The sequence below is a fragment of the Pteronotus mesoamericanus genome, unplaced genomic scaffold, assembly GCF_021234165.1.
Source record: "Pteronotus mesoamericanus isolate MK-2021 breed Mesoamerican mustached bat unplaced genomic scaffold, CSHL_Meso_final scaffold_85, whole genome shotgun sequence".
Lineage (NCBI taxonomy): Eukaryota > Metazoa > Chordata > Mammalia > Chiroptera > Mormoopidae > Pteronotus > Pteronotus mesoamericanus.
In genome coordinates this window covers 66562227-66583907 of record NW_026555329.1, presented here as the reverse complement: position 1 = coordinate 66583907, position 21681 = coordinate 66562227, and the positions used below count along the sequence as shown (strand labels likewise).

The 21681-nt window shown below is 47.7% G+C and overlaps 1 protein-coding gene across 1 annotated transcript; it reads right to left on the bottom strand.

Annotated features, from left to right (window-relative positions):
• Window positions 1-422: 422 nt before the first annotated feature.
• Window positions 423-21322, bottom strand: CPA4 (carboxypeptidase A4). The gene is made up of 11 exons (XM_054564636.1): window positions 21255-21322; window positions 15819-15900; window positions 15269-15403; window positions 13785-13883; window positions 11018-11119; window positions 9671-9775; window positions 8822-8932; window positions 7681-7771; window positions 6117-6316; window positions 4726-4810; window positions 423-610 (listed from the first exon to the last, which is right to left on the bottom strand). The coding sequence occupies exons 1-11, from the start codon at window positions 21320-21322 to the stop codon at window positions 423-425; spliced, it is 1266 nt and encodes a 421-aa protein (XP_054420611.1).
• Between the last annotated feature and the right edge of the window lie 359 nt (window positions 21323-21681).

Below are 21681 nucleotides of genomic sequence, written 5' to 3'. Positions count from 1 at the left end.
TTGTTTCGCACAGCACCTGCCTGGGCACCCCCACCAGAGCAAGGTCACCAAGCCTGGCTAGGTCGGATGAGGCTAGAGAACCACCTCAGATATCCTTTTGTTCTAAGAATGAGGTAGAGCCAGCCACCAGGAGGGGTGGTCCTCTGTGTGGTCTGCCCAACCAGCGGCGTGTGAGGAAAGGCATACAAATGGCTCAGCACAACAGCAGGACAGGAATATGGCAGGTGACAGAAGTCCTTCCCTCGGGTGGACCACCACAACGCAGAAGTTCAGGGAGAGGGGCTGGAGAGGGGCTGGCCTGTGTCTCCGACAAAGAGAGAGGGCTCTGACCCAAGGTGAAGCAAGAAGCTCCGATTAATAGTGGCTTCCGTGCATGTACATACATAAGAGATAAGTAAGTATAGGCGGAGCGGGCTCCTTGTCTAGTAGAGGTTGTCCCGCACGTGCTCCATGATGGTCTTCAGCCCCAGCCAGGTCTCCTTTGCAGTGGGAATGATCTGTTTGGCCGGCAGGAGGAAGCCATAGTGCCCCGTATCTCTTAGCTCAAAAGTGAATGCATACTTGATGCCATTATCGTACGCCCAGTCAGTGCTGCTGCCGCTGGCCTTATCTACAAATCAGAAGAGAAAACACCTTTTAAGCCCAGTTCCTTTCAGGGTTAGGTGAGAAGGGGCCAGAGTCCTGCCTGCCTGTAAATCATTAGGCCGATGACACTGAACATTGGCCTCATCCATATGTCTCAGGCTGTCCTGCACCACGAGGGTCTCCACTAGTCTCAGATCAAGAGATTTTAAATCCACATTGCCACCTGGTCACTAACTCATTCTGCAGACAGACCCCTGCAGGTCCCTCGAAACCAATCTTTACAGAGACAGAACATGGTAGAAAGCCTCTAAGCTAGGCCCTGTGACCCTTGCCCCTTGGCAGTCACAGCCTGTGTAGTGCCCCTCTACACGGATTAGGGCCTACCTGACACGTAACTAACAAGAGACTGCAGAAATGTAGGTGTGTGACCTTCGAGGCTAGGCCATTAAAGACAGGGTGGCTTCCACCTTGTTCTCTCTCCAGTCACTTGCTCTGGGGAAAGCCAGCTGTCATGTTGTAAGGACACTCAAGTAGCCCCAAAAAGAGGTTCACGTGGTGAAGAAGGGAGGCCTCCCATCAACAATCAGCACCCCCTCGCCAGGCACCTGCGGGAGCCACCATAGAGGCCGACCCTTCGGCCCAGTCCAGCCTTGAGGTGACTGTGGCCTTGGAAGACATCTTGACTGCAACCTCATGAGAGACCCTGAGCCAAGGCCACCCAGCTAAGCAGCTCTTGAATTCCTGACCCACCGAAACAGGTTAAGAAAATAAACGTCTATTGTTTTAAGCTACCTTTTACATAGCAAAAGACATCATGCACAGAGAGAAGGCAGCACGGCCCTCGGACTTGCGCTTTGCCAAAAGCCTGGGGAAAGGCAACAGACCTGTTTTTCTGCTTCTCCTCAAACTATGTTAGAGCAGAAATTGGGTAAGAGTACAAAGTGTAGATGATATTGATTAATAAAACAATGAGGTCAATAGCAGCTATCATCTATTGTACATCTACCATGAGCCAGTCATTATACTGGAAAGTTTACATTTATAACCTAATTTAACCTTTAAAAACCCAATGAAGGTAGATGTTATTGTCCTTGTTTTTCAGGGGAGGAAATCCAGGCTCAGAATGAGTAATTTTTCTAAGAAAATATAGATAGAAAATGGCAAGGGTGGAATTTAAACCCAAGTGCATCTGATGAAAAGCCCATGCTTTCCTCAACATACTTCTCATCCATTTGGCATGTTATACGTCAGTTAAATAAATATACAGGTCCTTTTGTTTCTCCATTGTTCTTGAGGATTGTTTCTCATACCATTTGTGATTTTTCTAGAGATGCTGGTTCCACTGAGACTACCTTCTCCCTGGGGTTAGGGAACATGCTCTCCCACACTCTCTGAAATCCTTGTGTGGTTCCTATAGCCTTCCTCTATTCTGAGAAAATGCTGAATTAAAAACAGGCTGTGGCACCAGAGGTTTCTAGATGTTACATGCACAGCAAGCCCAAGGATTTCAGGACACATTTAAAATTCAGGAAGGAGACAAGAAGACCTCTGCTGAGCAAAGTGAACAAGTTCATGAAGTTCACTTTATTTGGGTCCCGGCTCAGAGCCCATCTACTCTTTAAACACACACACACACACAGAGGGGAACATGTTATTTACACTGTTCTGCACACTGTGTTTTTTTAACTAACATCTGAAGGTTACTGCCTGTTAGCACGTACAGACCCACCTCATTCATTTAAGGGCTGTTTCCCTGATGAATGCACCGAATGTGCTTTTATCCAGCACTCTACTGATGGACGTTGAGATGCTTAGCAGTCTTCTGTAGGTTACCAGTCATTTGTGACTATACATGGTGCTGTCTGACCACCCTTAATATCCACAATCTAATGAGCCAAACCAGCCCAAAGAACTTGTTTCCAAGCTCTTAGTAGATCAAAATCAGAAAGAGGAAAGGAAAGGGTTGCTGGAGGCAGGTGGAGGCAGCACAGTCTGACCAGAAGAAGGAGACGTGACAACTCTAAAAAGCAGACACGAGAATTAAAGAAGCAAAACAAGCCAGGGCACGTCAGCCCCGGGATTAACTAGTCCAAAAGGGCACCTTCGGCCTTCAGGACGTGACATAACCGATATTCAGGAGGCCACCGAGTGACAAAGAAAGGAGTTTGAATCTCTTCTGCATGCTCTGCTTTAAAAGACAGCGAAGTCGAAATCCATTTTAGAATGATTTTCATCAATTTTGGAATGATTTTCATCTAAAATGGTAAACCTAAGAAAAGGTCCAGCACTGGAAGGAGGAACATCAGCTACCCGTGTAGCATATTCCATAACCCATGGGGTGGGAGTGTTATTATACAAAAGTTGATTACATGTTTGGAAAGCAAGGAGGGCAGACAAAAGCCTGTAGGGGTGTCTAAACTTTTGGCATCTCTGGGCCACACTGGAAGAAGAGAGTTGTCTTGAGTCACACATTAAATACAAAAACACTAACGAAAACTGGTGAGCACAAAAGAAAAAAAAAAACGGTTTTAAGTAAATTTAGGGTTTTGTGTTGGGCTGCATTCATAGCCATCTCGGGCCACATGCGGCCCGGGGGCCCCGGGCTGGAGAGCCCTACAGGAGTACGGAGGATGGGCTCTTGAAAGAGGTAGGACATATTGTATTATGTCTCCTGGACAACACTCAAAAGAGTCTTCCTCTTCTTCTGCTGGAGGAATTTGATGAGTGTTTCTTGATTTGGAGAAGAATGTGTTGGATGTGAGAAGACAAGGCCCTTTTTTCAACTTTATGTGACCCAGAATCCAGGATCCTGGTGACCCACAAAGATCTTTTGAGAGGTCCTCCTCAAAAGGCTCCTACCAAGTCTGTTTAGCTCCCTTTGGTCTGGGACTCAGTTCTGACTAATTAAGCAGAGGGTGGAGAAACTCTCCTGATGTGCTTATTCTCTGAGGAGTTCCCATTTAACAACACTAATAATAATAAACCATGAATAATTAATGGATTGTTGCTGCAATTAGCAACACAAATACCAGCATCATGCTGACTGCCACATGCAGCTAGGTGGCTTCCTAAGCACAGACAAGTGCCAAGATCAGAGGATCCTGGAGGTGAGATGGGGAATCTTCCCAGAGGAGCACTACCGAAGGGAATGGGGAGTGGGAGGTAAAGCAGGTAGGCGGGAGCGTGAGGTACTGTTTGGAAGAAGAAAGAAATACAGTATCGGCAAGTCTGCCGGGGTGCTAAGGGTGGATCAGCTGTTGGAAACTACAGGGGAGGCACGAGCGGGAAAAAGAAGGGCACCAGCTTAAAAGGGGTCAGAGCCAGCTCCCACATTTGTGTGCACATTTCTCTTTGAGAGCTAAGGTCCTGGAGAATGATCATTTTCTTCAATTTTTTAATTTAGAGATCAAACTCACAGAATACAGGGACAGGAAGGATCTCAGCAGGAACACAGTGAATTGCTCAGATGAAAACACTCCACTGAGAAACCAAAACAGAGGCTACTTCCTCAAAATGAGGTTGAGGTTTTGGCTAACGAGCCTCAAGACCATCTTCAGATTTGGGGTCTCGGTAGAGTTTTGGTTGTTTTTGTTTTTTGGCTTGATGCTAACCCTTGTTGGGAAGACGCCCTAAGCCAACTCCCACCCTGCCACGCCCCAACACGTGTCCATTTCTGACCGCAAGGTGCGGGGATTTCATCTACCCCACTACCTGTCAACCCAAAGGTGGGTTTTCGATGAAAATGGAATGATGGGGCAGGGCGGGGAGGGGTAGGAGAAAAGAAAATAGAATGGAAAAATCATTCCATTTTCTTTTGAGAAGCTTGAGGAATTTCTGATAAACCGTGTCAGGATCTTTAGTGGGAGATAAGGAACGCAGACTCTGCCACGCCGGTGGGACGAGTCATCGTGGGCACATAATAAAAGGCGTGGCAGCAGGGATGATGTCGGTGAAGATGACTGCCTGCGACAGCTATTACCACACAGGCTTGACATAACTTCAGTCTATCACTAACAACAAAAACAATCAACTAACAACAAAAACAATCAGATCACAGCGTAGGCGGTCTAACTTGCAGCTCTCTTTCTCCATTTCAGGTTTCCTCCCAAAGCCGTTCCTAAATGATGAAGGAATACTTACAGACAGTGGTGCAGGTGGAGCCCACTTGGTACTGAGTGCCCGACAGGGAAGCCAGCGCTTTGGCCGCGAGCCTCGCCACCTTGTCCTAGGAAGGGGAGTCAGCAGAGTGAGAAAGGCTGGATGGGGCAGCCTGACATTCCTCATCTCTTCTGCGCTGTAATGGTTTGGAAAATTCTCGGCACCACCTCCCTCTATTTTCCCTTCTGGTCTCCTCTTCTTTCCCCTCCAACTAAAACCAAGGCCTGATTCCAAATTGAGGGGAACTCCTTCTTCCATCACATCCCCCATCCTTTACTTCCAGTTTGGGAGAAGGGGAAAACAGAGAGGTCAGAGCCCTGGCTGGTGTGGCTCCGTGGACTGAGTGCCCACCTGCGAACCAAAGGATCGCTGGTTCGATTCCCAGTCAGGGCACATGCCTGGGCTGCGGGCCAGGTCCCCAGTTGGGGGCATGTGAGAAGCAACCACACATTGATGTTTCTCTCCCTCTCTTTCTCCCTCCCTTCCACTCTCTCTAGAAATAAATAAAAATAAAATCTTAAAAAAAGAGAGAGAGAGGTGAGAGAAGACACACATGCACCCTGGAAGCCTGTGTATTATAGACTTAAGCTCTCCAAAGACCTGTAGGGCTGCTCGAAGCCCATTAGGAATCTAGTACTGGCACCGCCATCATCACCTGTCCTAAGGGGAGATGTCATGTTCATGAACATGAGGGAAGGCCAAGTATGTTTAAGGAAAAAACCTTCTAGGAGTTGGGTATCCCAGAGCGGAGTAGAGAAGAGACAGGGCTGCCCTCGTCCTGCGCAGAGCACGCCCACTTGAGACCAGAATCCAGCTCACACCTGACCATGAGCCCTGTATCTGCTCAGAGGTTTATGGGCCAGCGGTGGTCCTGGGCAGAGGGACGCACTGCAGCCAACCAGCACAGAGGGGGAGGCTTGCAGTCACTCTGCAGGTGCGGGCCCAGCTCTGTCTGGTCACCTCCTAGGGTGAGTCACTGCATGTGACACAGAGCACAGCTAGGCTGTGGCCGGCACGCTACTTACACTCGCCCCCAACTGCGGTGAGGGGCACCTCCTCCTCTCCCAACACAGTGCTGCCCCCGGCTCTTGGCAAGCAGTGGGTCTGCAATACATTTTGGTCAGAAAGCCAAGGGAGAAGGGAAGGCAGGGATTAGGAGGTGTGGCTCTTGGAAGTTACGGCAAACACAGAAATAAGGGCAGCATCTTCTTCCTATTCCCAGTAGGCCTGATAGGCAGGGAAGGAAGACCAAGCCCTAAAGGAGATAAGCCCAGGCTCCCGGACTTGCCCCATAAAGCTGCAGAATGACCACCTCGGCGGCAGCAGAGGGTGAAGCAGGCCTGGGGATGGCTGGGAGGCAGCCCGTCACTCACCAGCTCAACAGCATCTTGGGCCTTTTTTTCTGTGTACCCATACGGATACATCAACAGCTGTGAGTAGCTATGCAGGTCGATGAAGCATTTGAAATTCCCGTGCTTTTGAATGAAATCTACCACCGATTTCACCTCCACTTCTGAGTTGGCATGGGGTCCGTGGTACACCTCAGAGCAAGGATTGTCACTGGCTCCCCCTCCTGTGGGCGGTGGCCCAAGCAGAAGCATTAGTTAGCTAACCCATAGGCCAAGAAAACAGAAACGCAGACTCCACAATCCAGAGGAGGGGCGAAGGTACTGGCAGAGGGCAGGCCACTGCTCCGTGTCCCCGAAAACCTAGTCCACGGCATGTGTATATTGAGGGGAGAGTGTAGGAGTGGAAAGTCGGGGTGTTGGATTTGCAACAGCTGAGAAAGAAAACTGGCAGGATTCCTTTAAAAGGGTAAAGTTGATCTTATATTGTATCACTAACAACTGTCATAAATCATTAATATCACACTTGACAATGAGGTGTAATTAATAAGTAGTCTAGATAATTAATATGAATACCAATTAATAATGAAAATGACTCCATTTATTCTGGTGTCAACTCGTTCTCTTGGTTCAGATCCTAATGGCAGAGTGCTGCCAAAAATAATCTATTGTTGTGGCTAAAATCTCTTGATTATTTGACAGGTGTTTAGAAATATTGTCTTCAATATTACTTCACAGTATAGTTCCCTGAGGTATCTGGTGTGTGTAAAACCAGCCCAGGTGTGGAATATCTGACCTAAATTTGTATCAGCTCCTTTCCCACAGTCACACTATTTTTTCCCCCAACGGTTTGCGTGCTATTTCCATGCAAGTAAAAGAACAAAACATCTGTGGAACAGTGAAAAACTATTTGGATTTGGAATTGCAAGGTGAGTTCAGATCCAACTCTTAACCATAAACTCTTGAGATTGTCTCTGAGCTTCCATTGTCTCGTTTTAGATAATAAAATTCACTCACTCGGTCGGAAGAATTGTAAATAATACATGGGAAAGTACCTGACACACAGTTGGCATGATGGTGAGGATGGTTTTTAAACAGAGGGAACTCAGAACCCAAGTCTCCTAATTCTCATTGTCTTTCCATCACATCAAAGAGTTAGGTTCATATTTACACATCTAAGGGTAAACTGCTGGAGTTTAATTCTTACCACATGTGATCTTGCCTCTTTCAGCAACCGCGCTGACTGCTCCCCTCTGGGTCGCCTCAGGAGCCCCTCCACCCCCAGTAACTCGGCCAGGACAAGCTGGGGTGAGCAGGGTATAAGGAAGAGGCACGGCTATGTATGTCTAAGACTATGATGGGTTTTCAATATTAGCGTTCTCTCGAGAGGATAGGAATTGCTGAATCGTTCCCTTTCAAAATTATAAAAGAAAAAAAAATTTTTAAAAACAATGAGACATGGAGGGCATAAGGGATTCTCAGTGACGTCTCAGTGAATTCTCCCAGTGAATCAGCAATGGAGCCAGCTTGGCGCCCTGTGGACCAGGCGACCCGGAGACAACAGGATTTGAAAAGTGGCTCTCCAACCTACCGGCAAAACTAGCGTTCCAATTTCTATTCGGATCAACACCAATGCAGGAGCTTCCAGGATGGAGGGACCGTGTCTTCCTCCAAAGTCGGTTCTGAATAATCCACCAAGGAAGGGACAAGACATGCAGAGATGAGTCAGGGCACTAGGGAGGCCGAGGTGTCCTTTTAGGGCCAAAGATGGAAATGGCACCATAGGTGGGACGAACTGCCTGCTGTCTTGCCGGAGGATCGTCGGGGCTCCTGTCCTCTCACCTCAGAGCCCTCAGGGCTCTGAGACAGGGACTCCTTCAAAATGCCCTGATGAGAATTTCATAGTACAGGAACCAGGCTGATAGCACCTGAACCCACTGAATAATGTTTGGCTTCAGTAAAAGTGGGACAAATGGACCTTACACACCTGAATGATCAGCGATGGGTTTGGAAGCGCACAACTACTGTGTTCTTGCCTAAAAAAGTCCTGTGAATCCAGCCAAGCCTCTAGATCTGATTACCAGTACACAGGGAATACAGGGGTAAGAGAACAAATTCAATGGTACGCGACCAGATTCAGAATGCGAGACATGCTACAGGACAATTTAATTGGTTTCTCCAAAAGTGAATGATATTTTTAAAAGACATGTGTGTGGGATGGTGCTTACTATTATAGAATAAAAAAGCCTGCAGGGCCATAACAACCGAGTGCAGACACGGATCCTTTTTTGGATCCTGATTTCAACAAATTGACTTAAAGAATTTCCATTGCTTTTTTAAAGGTGATAGTGGTATGATGTTTGTTTCTTCAACTATCATTAGCTAGAGATATGCACTAAAGAAATTTTGGGTGAAATAACTTGATGTCTGGGATTTGCTTTAAAATGTCAGGAAAAAATATGTGTGGGAGGGAAAGGAATGAAAAGAAGATTGGTAAAGCGCTGATAATCATTCAAGATCCATGTAGGAAGTTTATTAGACTAGTCTCACTAAGAAAAAATATTCCCTGGTGATTCTCAGCTGAGAGAATGGCTGGAGAATGAGACCCCCAAGGAAGCTCATAACACACACATTGTGGAAGCGTTCTCCAAGGTCATGCAAATATTTAGTGGCAAAGCAAGGAATTCAACAAACAAGTCTTAACTCCGAGCAGCCCATTTGGTATTACTCACATGAGTGTGTGTGTATACATATCCATCAGGATTGGCCACTGGCAACAAGAAAATATCCATTTTCTCCAAGATGGAGGTGACAGCTGGATCCTTCCCGTAACCGGATGCAATCTAAGCAGACATACCGAGTTTGTCAGCTATGCCTTCGCAGGCTGAATCGTTAGGTCTAAGCCCGCGTATCTCCCCTAGATGCCCAGCTGCTGGCACAGGGCCCTCTGCAGCCTCCCTGCCACCGTCAAAGACACAGCTCTCTGCAAAGTCCTCAGAGCACCGGAAAACCTGGGGGCACACGGCTGCAGGATGGCATCAACTGCAGTGAATCCTGGGTTGTTTGGTTTATTCGTTCCTTCCAGGGTGGGAACAGGGGCGCGGAGGGCCACACATCAGAGCAGTTATTCGGAATCTGAGCCCCCATGCTAGGGGTAGGGAAGATGGATCCTCCGCGCACACCACCCCTCCTCTCCCGGGGCTGGCTTACAGCAGGCTTCCCAGGGGCACCAGGAGGCAGCACGAGGTCCTTCAGGGCGTGGGGCACTGGGAAGGGGCTGAAGGCAAAGCTCATCTGAGTTTTGCTGCTCACGACGCCCCACTCCCTTCCTGCAGGGCTGACCACGGGTCAGTGTTTCGGGGCCACCTCTGCAGCTCATTAGCTTGCTCACTGCCATGAATGCACTTTGTCATTTAGCCACAGTGGCTTGACCAAGGAGCTCTGACCTTTGGCTTCTCTGAAATGAAAAGGCCCCTGGCCTACTGTGGTCTTCCCACCGCATCCCCGGGCCGAGCCTCATGGGAGGCTGCAGGAGCGCCCGGGGCCCACCAGAATTCTGGCCTAATACCAGGCGACATGACCTTCCTCGCGGTCCACATGGCGGTGGCCTGCGAGATCCACTCCCGGGAATGAATGCCTGCATTCAGCCAAATGGCCGGCCTCCGACTGCCCTCTCCCGCGCTGAACTGTGGAGGGAAAAAGAGACAAGAAAGTGACCCTCCTGCCCCCATTCCCAGCTCACCTCTCCCCTCTCCAGCGCGCCCCTATTCATTTAATCTATTTAAGACAATTCAGAGACCAAATGTTCCTGAGGTCACCATCTATTTATCAGTTTAGCCGTGACTAGGGAGCTTAATTGGCTGGCTGGCGGGCGGGCCCAGCCACAGCTCCAGGGTTGGAAGCAAATAGGAAGGGGAAACAATTGCTATTGTGAATGATAATGCCAGTGTGATTAGAAATAATATTGTGTCCCTTGAAAACCCTCAAATGGTATCCCAACAGAGAGAGACAGGAGTGCATGAACCGGCCTGCTCTGGCTGCTGCAATAAGTGAATTCAATTTTTAAAAAAGAGGAAGAGGGGGCTCACTATAGCTCTCTGTAAGTGGCATTAAATGAATTCTGGCTCTTGGTTTTTAGTAGCCCTCCCCACCCCCCGCCCAGGACAGAGCTTGGTGCTAACGAAGCCAGGGTCTCCATCAGATTGGCAAATAATCTAAATTTATAAAGATTACTTCAGAGCAAGCAGCTCAGCGGCAGGTCTCCTCTCACTGGTAATTTAACTACTGCTATAAGCCTGGTTCTTCGGGGCTGATAGGAAGCTAAGGCTTTGACAAACTCTTAGCATCGTCAGTCATTCCATGGTTCGTATCTCCAAATTCTTTTTTATTCCTTCGGCTGGATTATTTATGTGATTTCTGTTATTGCCATAAATTCTCTACCTCCTTTGCCAATATAGACCCGAATCTGTTAGAAATATCTGGAAATTAGGCTTTGTGCAGCCAAGGATCATAGGCTGGGCTTAAAATTACATCAGCCCTAAAATTAGCTTCCTAGATGGCTTTTCAAATAAGTACCCCTGGAAGCAGAATAGAATTTGTAGAACTCTCCCAATGTGTCTTGCCATTTACAGCAGGCGGGGATGAAGGCCAAGGACTATGGCCTATCGGAGAGCTTTCTGAAACACTCGCCTTGTCCCTCAGGCATCTCCTGAATCCTGCCTTTCAGTCAAAACTTGGAATGAGATGTGCAAGTGGTGGACTACCTGGCAGACCAAATTTGCACTCTGGTAGAAGTTGCTCAACCTCACCTTCCTCTCTGAAGTCAAAGGGGTCCTTCAGACCTGGTGGGGGTCTGATAGCTGGGTCCCTGGCACAAGGAACCAGGAGCCACTGTCCAGTGCGGCCCTGCTAAGGATGTGGGGACTCACCTTCAGTACATACATCGGCCTGTTTTCAAACGAATGTCCAATCTTCACCCTGCTCGCCAGGTCAGGAAATTGTCTGGCAATGCTGTCCATCTCCTGATAAATCTGAAGCGTGAAAAAGTGAACCCAGAGGCATTTTTAAAATTTGTTCCACACTGGGTAGGTACCTGCGAACTTGATGTTGTTGATCTTAATGATTTCTTCCAGCCCCCTAACTTTGGGGTTGACAACACAATCGGCACGGAATGCTCATTCTTGAAGAAGTGCCTAAAGAGTCCTTTTCTACAGTTTTCTAGAGAATAATACATTTGTATCCACCCACAAAATTACAACCCACTAAACTAATCCACCGCTCCAACAACGTGGCCCTTCGAATCATAGTAAACTGGCTATACGGCACCGTTCAACCCAGGTTCTTGAAATCAGTGCACTCCTAACTTTTTTGATCACCTTCTCCATCAGTTAAAAAAAAAACAAAACATTATATATATACACACATTCAGGTGTGTAAGGTCCATACACACACACACAATATATATGGTACATTATAAAACCAAAAATGTTAATGGTTGCATGAAGAAATATATATGTAGAAGTTGCAATAGTTCCTCCCTCCATCTCAGTGGACAGCCCTCCAGCTGGAGATGATCCCTCTAGGCTTTCCAAGAACAAGTGAAGAGCTGTTAGTCATGGCTATGAAGGATTTAAATAGAGTTCATGCATCTATGTTGCTCAAACCTTTTGAGGGTCAACAGAAGGAAATAAACAAATTTATATTTAGACCTAAAACTGAAAGAAGGACCTTTACAGAAGAGGCAAGTGTGCAATCAATACATAGAATAATTTCAAGCTCAAAGGGTTTATCAGAGTTGCAGTCAATACAGCAAATTGAAGCAAGAAACCACCCCCCAAATGCATAAGCAAGCCAGATAAAATACAGTGAAAATTATTCACAGCCAAGTTAAAAGCCAAAAAAAAAAGGGGGAAACTGTAGGTGCCAGAAATGAAGAGAGGACACGCTGGCCAACTGGAGGGCCCAGGATGAAGCCCACACACTTGTGTTAGGTGCTGAGGGTTTAGAGCAAACCAGGGACAGAAATAGGGGGCACAGGACCCAGTGTGGGGCCAGGAGCTAGAACTTGAGAACTGGTAATTGGCCAATAGCCCATGAAAGGGGCCTGGAAACTCTATCCAGTGACCCTAGAAAGTGGCGCAAAAGCCAGATGCCTGCCCTGAGCCATGAGAGGAAAGAGAGTCCCAGGGAATGTAAAAACACCAAGCTGAGTCCAGGCGAGGGGGTCCAAATTCACACAGCCAACATCAGAGGAAAGCTCGCCTGAGAAACAAACAAAAAGAACAGCCACAACACACACAAAGGGTCTGAAACTAGAAACCCTGGTAGAAACAAACACGAAAGTACCACTAGAGAACTAAGAGCCAAGTGGTTGGAGGATATGAGCTCTTAAAAGGTGTTTTTAGAAAAAACTGAATATGATCAAGCCAAAGGGAGATGATGGTACACCAATCCACAGTAAACGGCCCCTCAGGGAACAAGAGATAGCTGTCAACCTGATGACTATGGCACCTAGGCCTGAGGACAAAAGCCAAAAGCCAGTGGATACGGAAGTGAGGCTCCATGGCAGGGAGATGAGCTGATGCAGTTTCCAGGGTCTTCTGTGACATTTGCAACTGGTTAGCCAGCTAGGGAGTGTCCAGTGTTAAAGAAACTAACATCCTGGGTTTAATCCCTGTTTGGTCCCTGAGCTCTGCTTGGACCCTGAACTCTTGTTTTTGTCCCTGGCCCTGTTCTGAACTCCTGACTTTGTCCAGCTGTTTTGCAGATGTATGTCAGTGGTCACAAGAAGGATCAAGGGGCAGTGCAGTTGAAAGTGTACAAAATAAACAAAGCTACTGATAATCATGAGAAAGAAGTACAAATAGTCAGACTTTGAAGTCCTCACTCACTAGAAGAAAAACAACTCAAAGTATATGCCTCATGAAAGCACGCCAGGAGCACCATCTTGGGATGCAAAGAACAACGTGCACTGGGACATGAGAAGGGGAACACCAGTTCAGATTTGGGGTGCGTTCCTAAGCTCGTAGTTTCCAGATTAATGAAGAAGACATTGAGGGAGATAAGAGAACTGTATTGTACATGATACAATTCATTCTCTTAGTTCCTATTGATTCCTCAAATTGAAATATCATATTAAATTATTCTGCTCCAAGTTTTTCATTTGAAGGGTTGGCTTACCTTGAAAGTCAGTCGTCTCTATAAAGTGGTTTCTAACTAAACACAGCACCAAAATGTATTATGGAACAAATATATGTTATAAGTAGTCATGATAAATGAGTGGAAATGCTTGGTTAACCTTGGAATAACCACTTGTCTATTTGCCTAGAATAAGTAACATTTTAACTTGGGTAAATACAATACAAGGATTATGGTGGGGTACAAGGAGGTTAAATTCCAAGCACTAGCAATGATTGCAATTATTTCATGGCTTCCTTTAAGGGGTTGCTTCAGAAAAGAATGACGCACGTGGAAAAAAATGTTCAGTTTGTCTTTTCATTATGCTCTTAGGTGCCGGTGGGAGTTAAGCGATCCAAGAATTAGAAAGGAATCCAAATGTACACATTTTAGCCCCTCAGTGCAGGGACTTCGTGCTAAAGACAAATCCCTCCTGGAAGTAAGGAAACAGGTCACAAAACCCAAGAGACTGATAACCTTGATCTTAACCTTGATCTTAACCTGCTCTGAAACACTTACACCTTCCAGGGAATGATAGGCCCCATAGTTGAAGTTATTACTGCTCCGTTCTTGCTCTTCGTTGTGTTGCATTTCTTCATTTTCTTTATCTAACAGGACCTAAAACAGACATGGCAACACTGTGAGGTGGCCTGTTGGAGATGGAGGTCCATGTTGTTTCTGCCACACCTTGGCCCATGGGCCAACCAAGATGGCGGCACCTTCGGCACACATGTCAAACAGCACAGGTGTCAAGGTGTAAAAGGAGATCAGACATCTTGCACATACCTATAAAATCTTACCCCTTGGTGCCTATTGTACATTACCCCATTCAAAACCTACTTACTCCCTGGAAGCAATATATGTGCTATTTTGTTATTCTATACTATGAATTCTGTAGACATCAGCCCGCATCTGGTATCCAGCGCCTCTGAAACATACAGCTTGGGAAACCATTCAGAAACAAAGAAATTCTTATAACCACTCATACTTTGAAGGCTCCTGGCAGATGTGTATGACATGTGAGGATGATTAATAAGCTCACAGCTGCTCATGCCATCAGGAAACTCCCAGGCCAAATCACCAATTAGTCCATAACCCACCTCGATGAAGGGGAGGACATGAGCCAGACACTGTCCTTCTGTTCAGATACAGGTCGTGAGGCTGGTACCTGGCTAGGGTGGCAATGTTCCCTCTGCTGGGGTTGCTGGTGACGTCCCCCCTTTCTCAAAGGACACTTTTTATGACTGGTCTTCAACACCCACCCCACTCTGTTCTCCCCTCCTGACTTCAAATAAGAAAAGGGAGAGAGGCTTAATACTTGTGGGCATCTCTGAAATTCCAGGCACTGTTAGACATTTTACATACACTTAATCACTCTTCTCAATAAATCGTATGAGGTAGTTATCACTATTACCAGTCTACCAATGAAGAAACAAAGGCTTAAGAGGTCAAAATCTTGCCCTGGCCACGTAGCTCAGTTGGTTAGAGTGTCATCCCAATGGGCCAAGTTTTCAAGTTCAATCCCCAGTCAGAGCACATATAAGAATCAACCAATGGGGGGGTGGGTAGAAGTGGAAGAGGGTACAGGGTGGATAAATGGTGATGGAAAAATAAAATAAAATAAGAGCCAATGAATGCATAAATAAATGGGATAACAAATCAATGTTCCTTTCTCTCTTTCCCTTCCTCTCTCTCTAAAAACCAATAAATTTTATAAAAGTATTTTTTTAAAAGATAGAAAGAGGTTAAAAGCTTGTCCAAAGTCACGCAGCTAGTAGTTAACAAAATCAGGATTTGGTCCAGATCTGCCTGGTTCCCCACCCTGTGCATACCCTTTCTACCACAGCACGCGCCTCTAACAAGTCATTGCACCTAACTTCCATACACCTCAATGTCTTCGTCTGTAAAATGGAGAAACATAAGGCTGGCACTTCAAAATGTCTCAGATCCATGCTGACTGCTGTGTCCTATCCAAGACAAGTGAGGGGCCTTGGTTTACCCACCTGCAGATCTTCAATTGTCACTGAGTAATCTAAGCCTTGGGACTTGAGGAAGAACTCGACTGGCTGCAGATTGACAGACGGGACCAGGATATCCACGGGAAGCCCCAAGTTGGAGAAAGATTTCCAGAGGTTGAGCTGAAGATAACAGAAAGAAAACCAGGTTAAAGGACAGATCAGTAAAAGGCATAATGAGCTCATTCTTCTAGAACAACTGCCAAAAGTCAGGGTGATGCCTGAGGAGCTGAGTCCTGCCCAAGGGCAAACTGGGCCCATTTCACAATTGCATCCAGTCAGGCCTGTCCAGCAGGCAACACCCGGCAAAGCCCAGGAAATGCTAAGTCAATGGCAGGTGTGAAGACGGAGCCCACTGCTGAGGCCTCCCATCTCCCAGCCCTGCCATGACACCACCGCCCTTCTCCGCCATCAACCCTCCAGGCGAGGGGGAGGCACATTGACCAGCACAGGTGTACACACAGAAACTCTTCAGAAATAATGTCAGTGGTGCAAGTCCTCCCACCAAAGTCAGAAGATACCCAAGAGGACCACGTACTTTAAAGTTGTCTGAATTCACGAGCTCATTTAGTTTGCTGATCTCGTCTCCATTCCTGACATTAATTCTAAAAACTTGGTCCCTGGAGAGAGAGAGAGAGAGAAAAGAAAGCCAAAGATAATGGTGAGCTTTTGGCTGGCAAATAAACCCCAAGCCTACAGTCCCAGACATAACTGCGCCAAATGAGAGGAAATGGTCTAGTCTTTGGTTATAATGTATAGCCATTAAAAATAAGACTACGTGGCAAATATGAAAAACTGCTTATGGTATAACTTTAAGGGAAATATTAAGTGAAAGAGCAGGACACAAAATTGTATGTATGCCATGATCTCAAGTATGGAAAAAGCAGATGCATTGGAAGAAAAACAGACAACGGAAATATAGCAAATGCTGACAGTGCTTATGTTCGGGTCGTGGGATTATGGATGACTGACTTTTTCCCCCTTGTATCTGTTTTCTGTAATGTGGTCATATTACTTTATAATGAAAAACATATATATTTTGCAGAAAGGAATGTTCCTGAGTTACACGCAAAGCTAACTCAAGACATAAAGAAGCACTTCTTCACTGTCAGGGGCTGAGACTGAAACTCTGGCCCAGGGTCCGTGCTGGGAAGGGCTGGGGGGGAAAAAAAACAGACCTTCCGTCCCCAAAGAGTAAGCTATTTTCCTCTTAGCAAACAGGGGACAGGCTGGGTGCTCTTGCAAGCTCATCCAGCTCCAGCACCCTATAAAAATGCGGAGGAGATAAGGGCCAAGGGGCTGAGGCTGAACTCGGGACTCAATCCTCACAAGGGGGGCCGGACAGGGCCCAAGGGGAGCCGGCGGGGGGCTGGGCGGGGGTTGGTCCCGAGCCCCCCTTGCTGTTCGTCCTGCGCTTGTTTCATATACACTATTTAGCATCCACGGCAGCGGCAGGGGTAGAGGCCCCCCGAAGTCCTGTGTGTGGGTGGGAGACAGCCGAGCCTGAAAAGCCGCCTTTGTGCTCTCGGCAGGCTCAAGTAGCCAGGGGAGCCATTAAGCCGTTGCTAGGTGACGGGCCGAAAAAATCCGCACTCGACGCTGTCACATGCGTCATGCCTTTGACATGAATGAATGCAGGAAGAGCTGGTGGAGAGAGCTGTGGGCTGAAGGACCTGTTGACAGAGAAAATGGTTCTGTCACAGGGAGCTAAACGTGCAGCCTCACGTGGTGGATCAGCATCTCATCTGAAAGCCAGCCTGATCCGGATGCACTCTCGGGGTGTAACTTTGTTCTGGAAGCTTCTCCGGGATTTCTGTGGGGGTCGGGGAAGGTCTAGTCCAGCCCCCAAGGTCCCCTGAAGAGTTGCTCCCATCGCAGGTGGTGGGTCTGGAGGAAATGTCAGCGCCAAAGGCTCACTTTCTCCCAACTCGCCTGCCATCCCCAGGGTCCTGGGAGGTGGGCAGCTAACTGTGCGTGGCTGCTGCTGGGGCCTTTGTGGAGAAGCCTCTGGCTGGGCAGGTCTCAGTCTGAACCCTACAGGCCTGCAAGGAGTTGGACTGCAGCTCTGGGACGATGAGGAGTCAAACCAGCGTTTCTCAGACACAGGCAGGCTGCCTCACAGAAAAGGGAAGAGTTGAAAACAGAAGGGAAATCCTTACTCCTGGCTGAACACCAGGACCCATCTGCCAGACTCCTGCTCTGCCACAACCCGCCCCCAACACTGCAGGAAAAGAACGCCTTACAAGCGGTGTTCTAGAAAGCGCCTGTGTGCCGATATTGGCAAAATTAGGCGCTTGTCAAAGACAGCAGTGACAAGAGCAATCAGGAAGAAGCAGGGGAGGGGGGAAGGCCAGGAGGAGAGAAAAAGAGGAACATACGAAGGAGCCCTCGGAAGCATAAAAGTCAGGCTCTACATTCACCCAGAGCATTCGTTTTACTTTTTCCGCAGGGGTTACTTCACAGCAGAACTTCCACACGCCTGGGAGGCCACGGCGACAGCGGCTCCCAGGGAAGCGCACCGGCCAGGCGGTGATGAAACCCACAGCCCTGTCACACGCCCCCGCGAGCCCAGCTGCAGAGCCCCGCTGCAGCATTCAGAGAGGCGGTGGGGAAGGTGCGGACAAAAAGGGGCTCTGTCGTGTAACCAAAAGTAACCTCACAGAGTAATCTGATCATAAATTCCTAACTGAGCAGGTCATGGTGGGTAGTCACGTCCCAGGTCTATAAAAGGTTTATCTTCACCTTAGGCAAAGCCCTGTTCATTTTTGGAATGCCTCTTTTTCAGACCCCTCCAGGGAGCGCATAATCTTGTTAACTATCCTGTAATCTCCACTTTCATGTAATCTTCCTTACCGTCCCTCCTCAATTCCAAGTGGATAAAAGAAACTGCGAAACCGTCATTTTCTGGAACTTTTGAGAACTTGCTTCCCTTGCATGTTGTCTGCTTGGCTCAAATAAACTCTCTTCAACTCTTATAAAACTTCTCTACAGGTCTGGACGTTTTTACATCGACGAAGGGCTGGTGCAGAGTTGAGTCCTCGCCCATCTGACCCCCCTTCCTGTACCTTCTTGGCCCCAGCGTCGATGAAATCCCAAATTCGCCGCGTACTTGGTCCTTCTTTGCCTTTGCGCGTGCTGCTCCCTCTGCCTGGACACCCAGCCCTTTTCCTGAGTTGCCTGGCAGTCCCCCACTCAGGCTTTAGGACCAGCTCCCACTACCCATGAGGTTTCCCCTACCCAGAGGAGGCCAAGTGAGGGGCAGTCTTTAGGTGACACTAAAACTGAGGAGAAGGGATTGTCTAACATCATTCACAGGAACCCAAGTCCATCAAAACCTGGAAGCAGAGAGAACATAAATGGGTGCCAAGCGAAGCGCAGCCTTTTTCCTGTCCTCGTTGTCCTTGTCTACTTAGAAAATGTCCTTCCCAATGTGCGTGGCTGAACACAACCTATCTCCATCATCTGGAAGCCCATTCAAAGGCCTTAAGCTTGTACCGACTATGGAAGTTTGGCCTGGGAGGGGGGATGTGATAGGATTTGCAGGTTGCCACGCTCACCCCTCTGCTCCCCACAGGTATTCTTACAGCTCTTCCTAACCCTGGCTCTCCGCTGCCCCGGCTGCCCCGCTGCTGCCCATGCATGGGCAGTGATCCCACGTGCTGGACAAGTCACCTTGGTGCCGTGCTTCTCTCCCTCCCCAGGTGGCCTGGTCTTTGTGCCTTCCGCACCTGCACCCCAGCCAGGCTTAGCACCCAGCACGAGCCCTGAGAGATGGCTGCACAGAACTCTTACATGTCTGCCAGCTACTGCTGATGTTATGCAACCAGTTCCGCAACTGCTTCCTGCTCTCTGCCTGCCCCACACCTCCAGGCATCCCGGCCCCCATCCCATCCTTAAGAGGACTGAGGACCAGGGCGGCAGATGCCAGCAGAGTGAGAGAGACAGGGAAGCAGGTGAGTTGAGTAGAAAGAACAGAAGCTAGAAATGGAGAGGGGTTTTCCTGGTGGAGGTTTGGGGGCGGGAACCACCATCTTCACCTCCTCAGCACTGTATCCACTCCAAGCCGACCCGCGTCCTGGCTTCCCAGCTACTTGCGGGCTTAGAGGCCAGTTTCCCCTTGCTCTAAATGTTCACCCTCTGGGGAAAAATATAAAAATAAAAATAAAATAAATGTTCACCGCCCGGGACATGTCTATGGAGCCCAGGAAGGATTCCATGGCCTTTGCTGGGTTCCCTACTATGGGGTGAGACCAGGTCGGGGGAGGTGAGGATGGTACTGTTGGTTAAAACCACCCGCAATCAGCCCAGGCACGCAGCCCTTTCTGTGCCCCGTCCTGCGGTGAGGACTCCAGGGCCTAGCGCAGCTGTCTCAACCCAGGTGCCTGCTGCATTACAGGAGAAGTCTGTATCCTGAGAAATAAAGATTTTTCAGCAGAGTGAAGAGCTGCCATGGGAGCCTAACAGCTCCACGCGGCAGCCCATATGGCAGCAAGCGTGGATGTTACATTGAGCTGCTTGAAGAACAATCTCCTTCCCTGGCCACCTGCCGTGCCTGACACCTCTAAGCTACTTGACAGTAGACGCCAGGTGTGAACAAAAACCATCACCATAAAAATTACTCAATTTCCTAGAAGTACAGTGGTTCCCCCTTATCCGCGGTTTGGCTTCCCACGGTTTCAGTTACCTGAGAATGTGGTCTGAAAACATTAAATAAAAAATTTGAGAAATAAACAATTCATAAGTTTTTTGATTACGCACCATGCTGAGCCTCTCACTTCATTTCATCACATCATTTCATATCATCACAAGACAAAGGATGAGCACAGTACAATAAAATATTTCAAGAGGGAAAGCCCACATGCACATAACTTGTATTACAGTATATTGTTATCATTGTTTTAATTATTAGCTATTATTGTCAATCTCTTACTGTCTCTAATTTATAAATTAAACTTTATCACGAGTATGTATGTATAGGAACAACCATAATATATATGGGGTTTGGCACTATCCGTGGCTTCAGGCACCCGCTGGGGGTCTTGGAACAGATCCCCCACAGATAAAGGGAAACTACCGTGATTACCTCAACAAACAATCCCGAAGTCCCTTTAGCCAGATAGCATAATAGAGCAAACTAGTAGGTACAGATGGATCAGTGAGATATAGGAGTCTATCTGGAGATCACCTTGTGTTACAGCAAAAGGACATGGGTTTTACATTTAGAGTTCTGGCTCCGCTGCTCACCAGCTAAGTGGCCTTGGGTGGGTTTCTTAATCTTTCTAAGGCCAAGTTTTTTCATGTTTAAATTAAGGAAAATAACACCCCTGCCTGGCAGAGTTGTTGTGTCACCCAAAAGATAAAGCACACAAAAGCAGTTTGCAAATGGCAAAGCATTTATGCTGTAATGAGTTACTAGAATTCAACCTTCCTGCAGGGTACTATGGCACCCTTTCCTCGCTCCTACCCCCCGCCCCCGCCTCATGCCCTCTCATCTGCAAACCACAGAGCATGCATGTACACAGTGTACAGGTATACACTCCCAAACCTCCATGGCCCAGATGAGAAAGCACCAGCTCTGCTGAGCCTTCGCCATTAACTGGGAGGTGAAACCAAAAAGCCTAAGACCCAAGTTTTTCCTTAAGCAGGATGGAAGTTAGAAACAATTTCCAGTAAGCCTTGGCAATGCATAACATAGGAGTAAGAAAATGCCCGGAACTGACCTTACAGGTAAGAACTAGGAAGAAAAAGAACTGGCAGGAGATTGGGGAGCAAGGAGGGACTGCGGAGACCGCCTAGTCCTGATTTCACAGGCACAGCTGAGCCTGAGAGACACGTGACTGGTCCAGGACGACGCAGGGCAGAGCTGCGACAGGAGCCCAGGTCTCCCTTCTCAGTGCCATGCCATTGAAGGATCATCAGCCGTTCATTTCCAAATTCATTCAACTGCGTAATAATAAGTCCAAAAGGAACTTACCCACGAAACTCTTCTCGGCCACAGAGACTGGGCCCAATAAGGGCCCCAAGGAACAGTATCCACTTCATGTCCCAAGGGCGTCAGTTACACTGTGGCTGAGTCAAGCTGTATTTATAAGGAGTCTGAGGCAGACTCAGTTCCTCAGAAATGCTAGTGAGATTCCCAAGCAGCCTTGCATGGTTGATTCTTCCATTCCTTTTGAGTGATAAAGGCCAGCCTCCTGATTTACAAGATCAGGAACTTGCTCCTCGGGCTGGAAAACTCTGTGCCAAAGGTGCCATATAGATTGCTCAACACTGTATTTAAATAGTGTTTTTTGAATAAATAGGAACTCCCACAGTGCTGAATAGAATTTATACTAATAGGAGAGGCCAGGTTGTAAACCTCAGAGTTACCTCTAGAGTTTAAAAAAAAAAGGGGGAAGACT

What these genes read in the sequence shown, in the direction of transcription:
- CPA4 (XM_054564636.1), bottom strand. Translation starts at nt 21,322, where the DNA reads ATGAAGTGGATACTGTTCCTTGGGGCCCTTATTGGGCCCAGTCTCTGT. An exon ending in GGCCGATGTATGTACTGAAG is followed by an intron (nt 9,776 to 11,017) that starts GTGAGTCCCCAC and finishes TTCCCTCCACAG; the next exon opens with TTCAGCGCGGGAGAGGGCAG. An exon ending in CTCCACCTGCACCACTGTCT is followed by an intron (nt 611 to 4,725) that starts GTAAGTATTCCT and finishes TCTGATTTGTAG; the next exon opens with ATAAGGCCAGCGGCAGCAGC.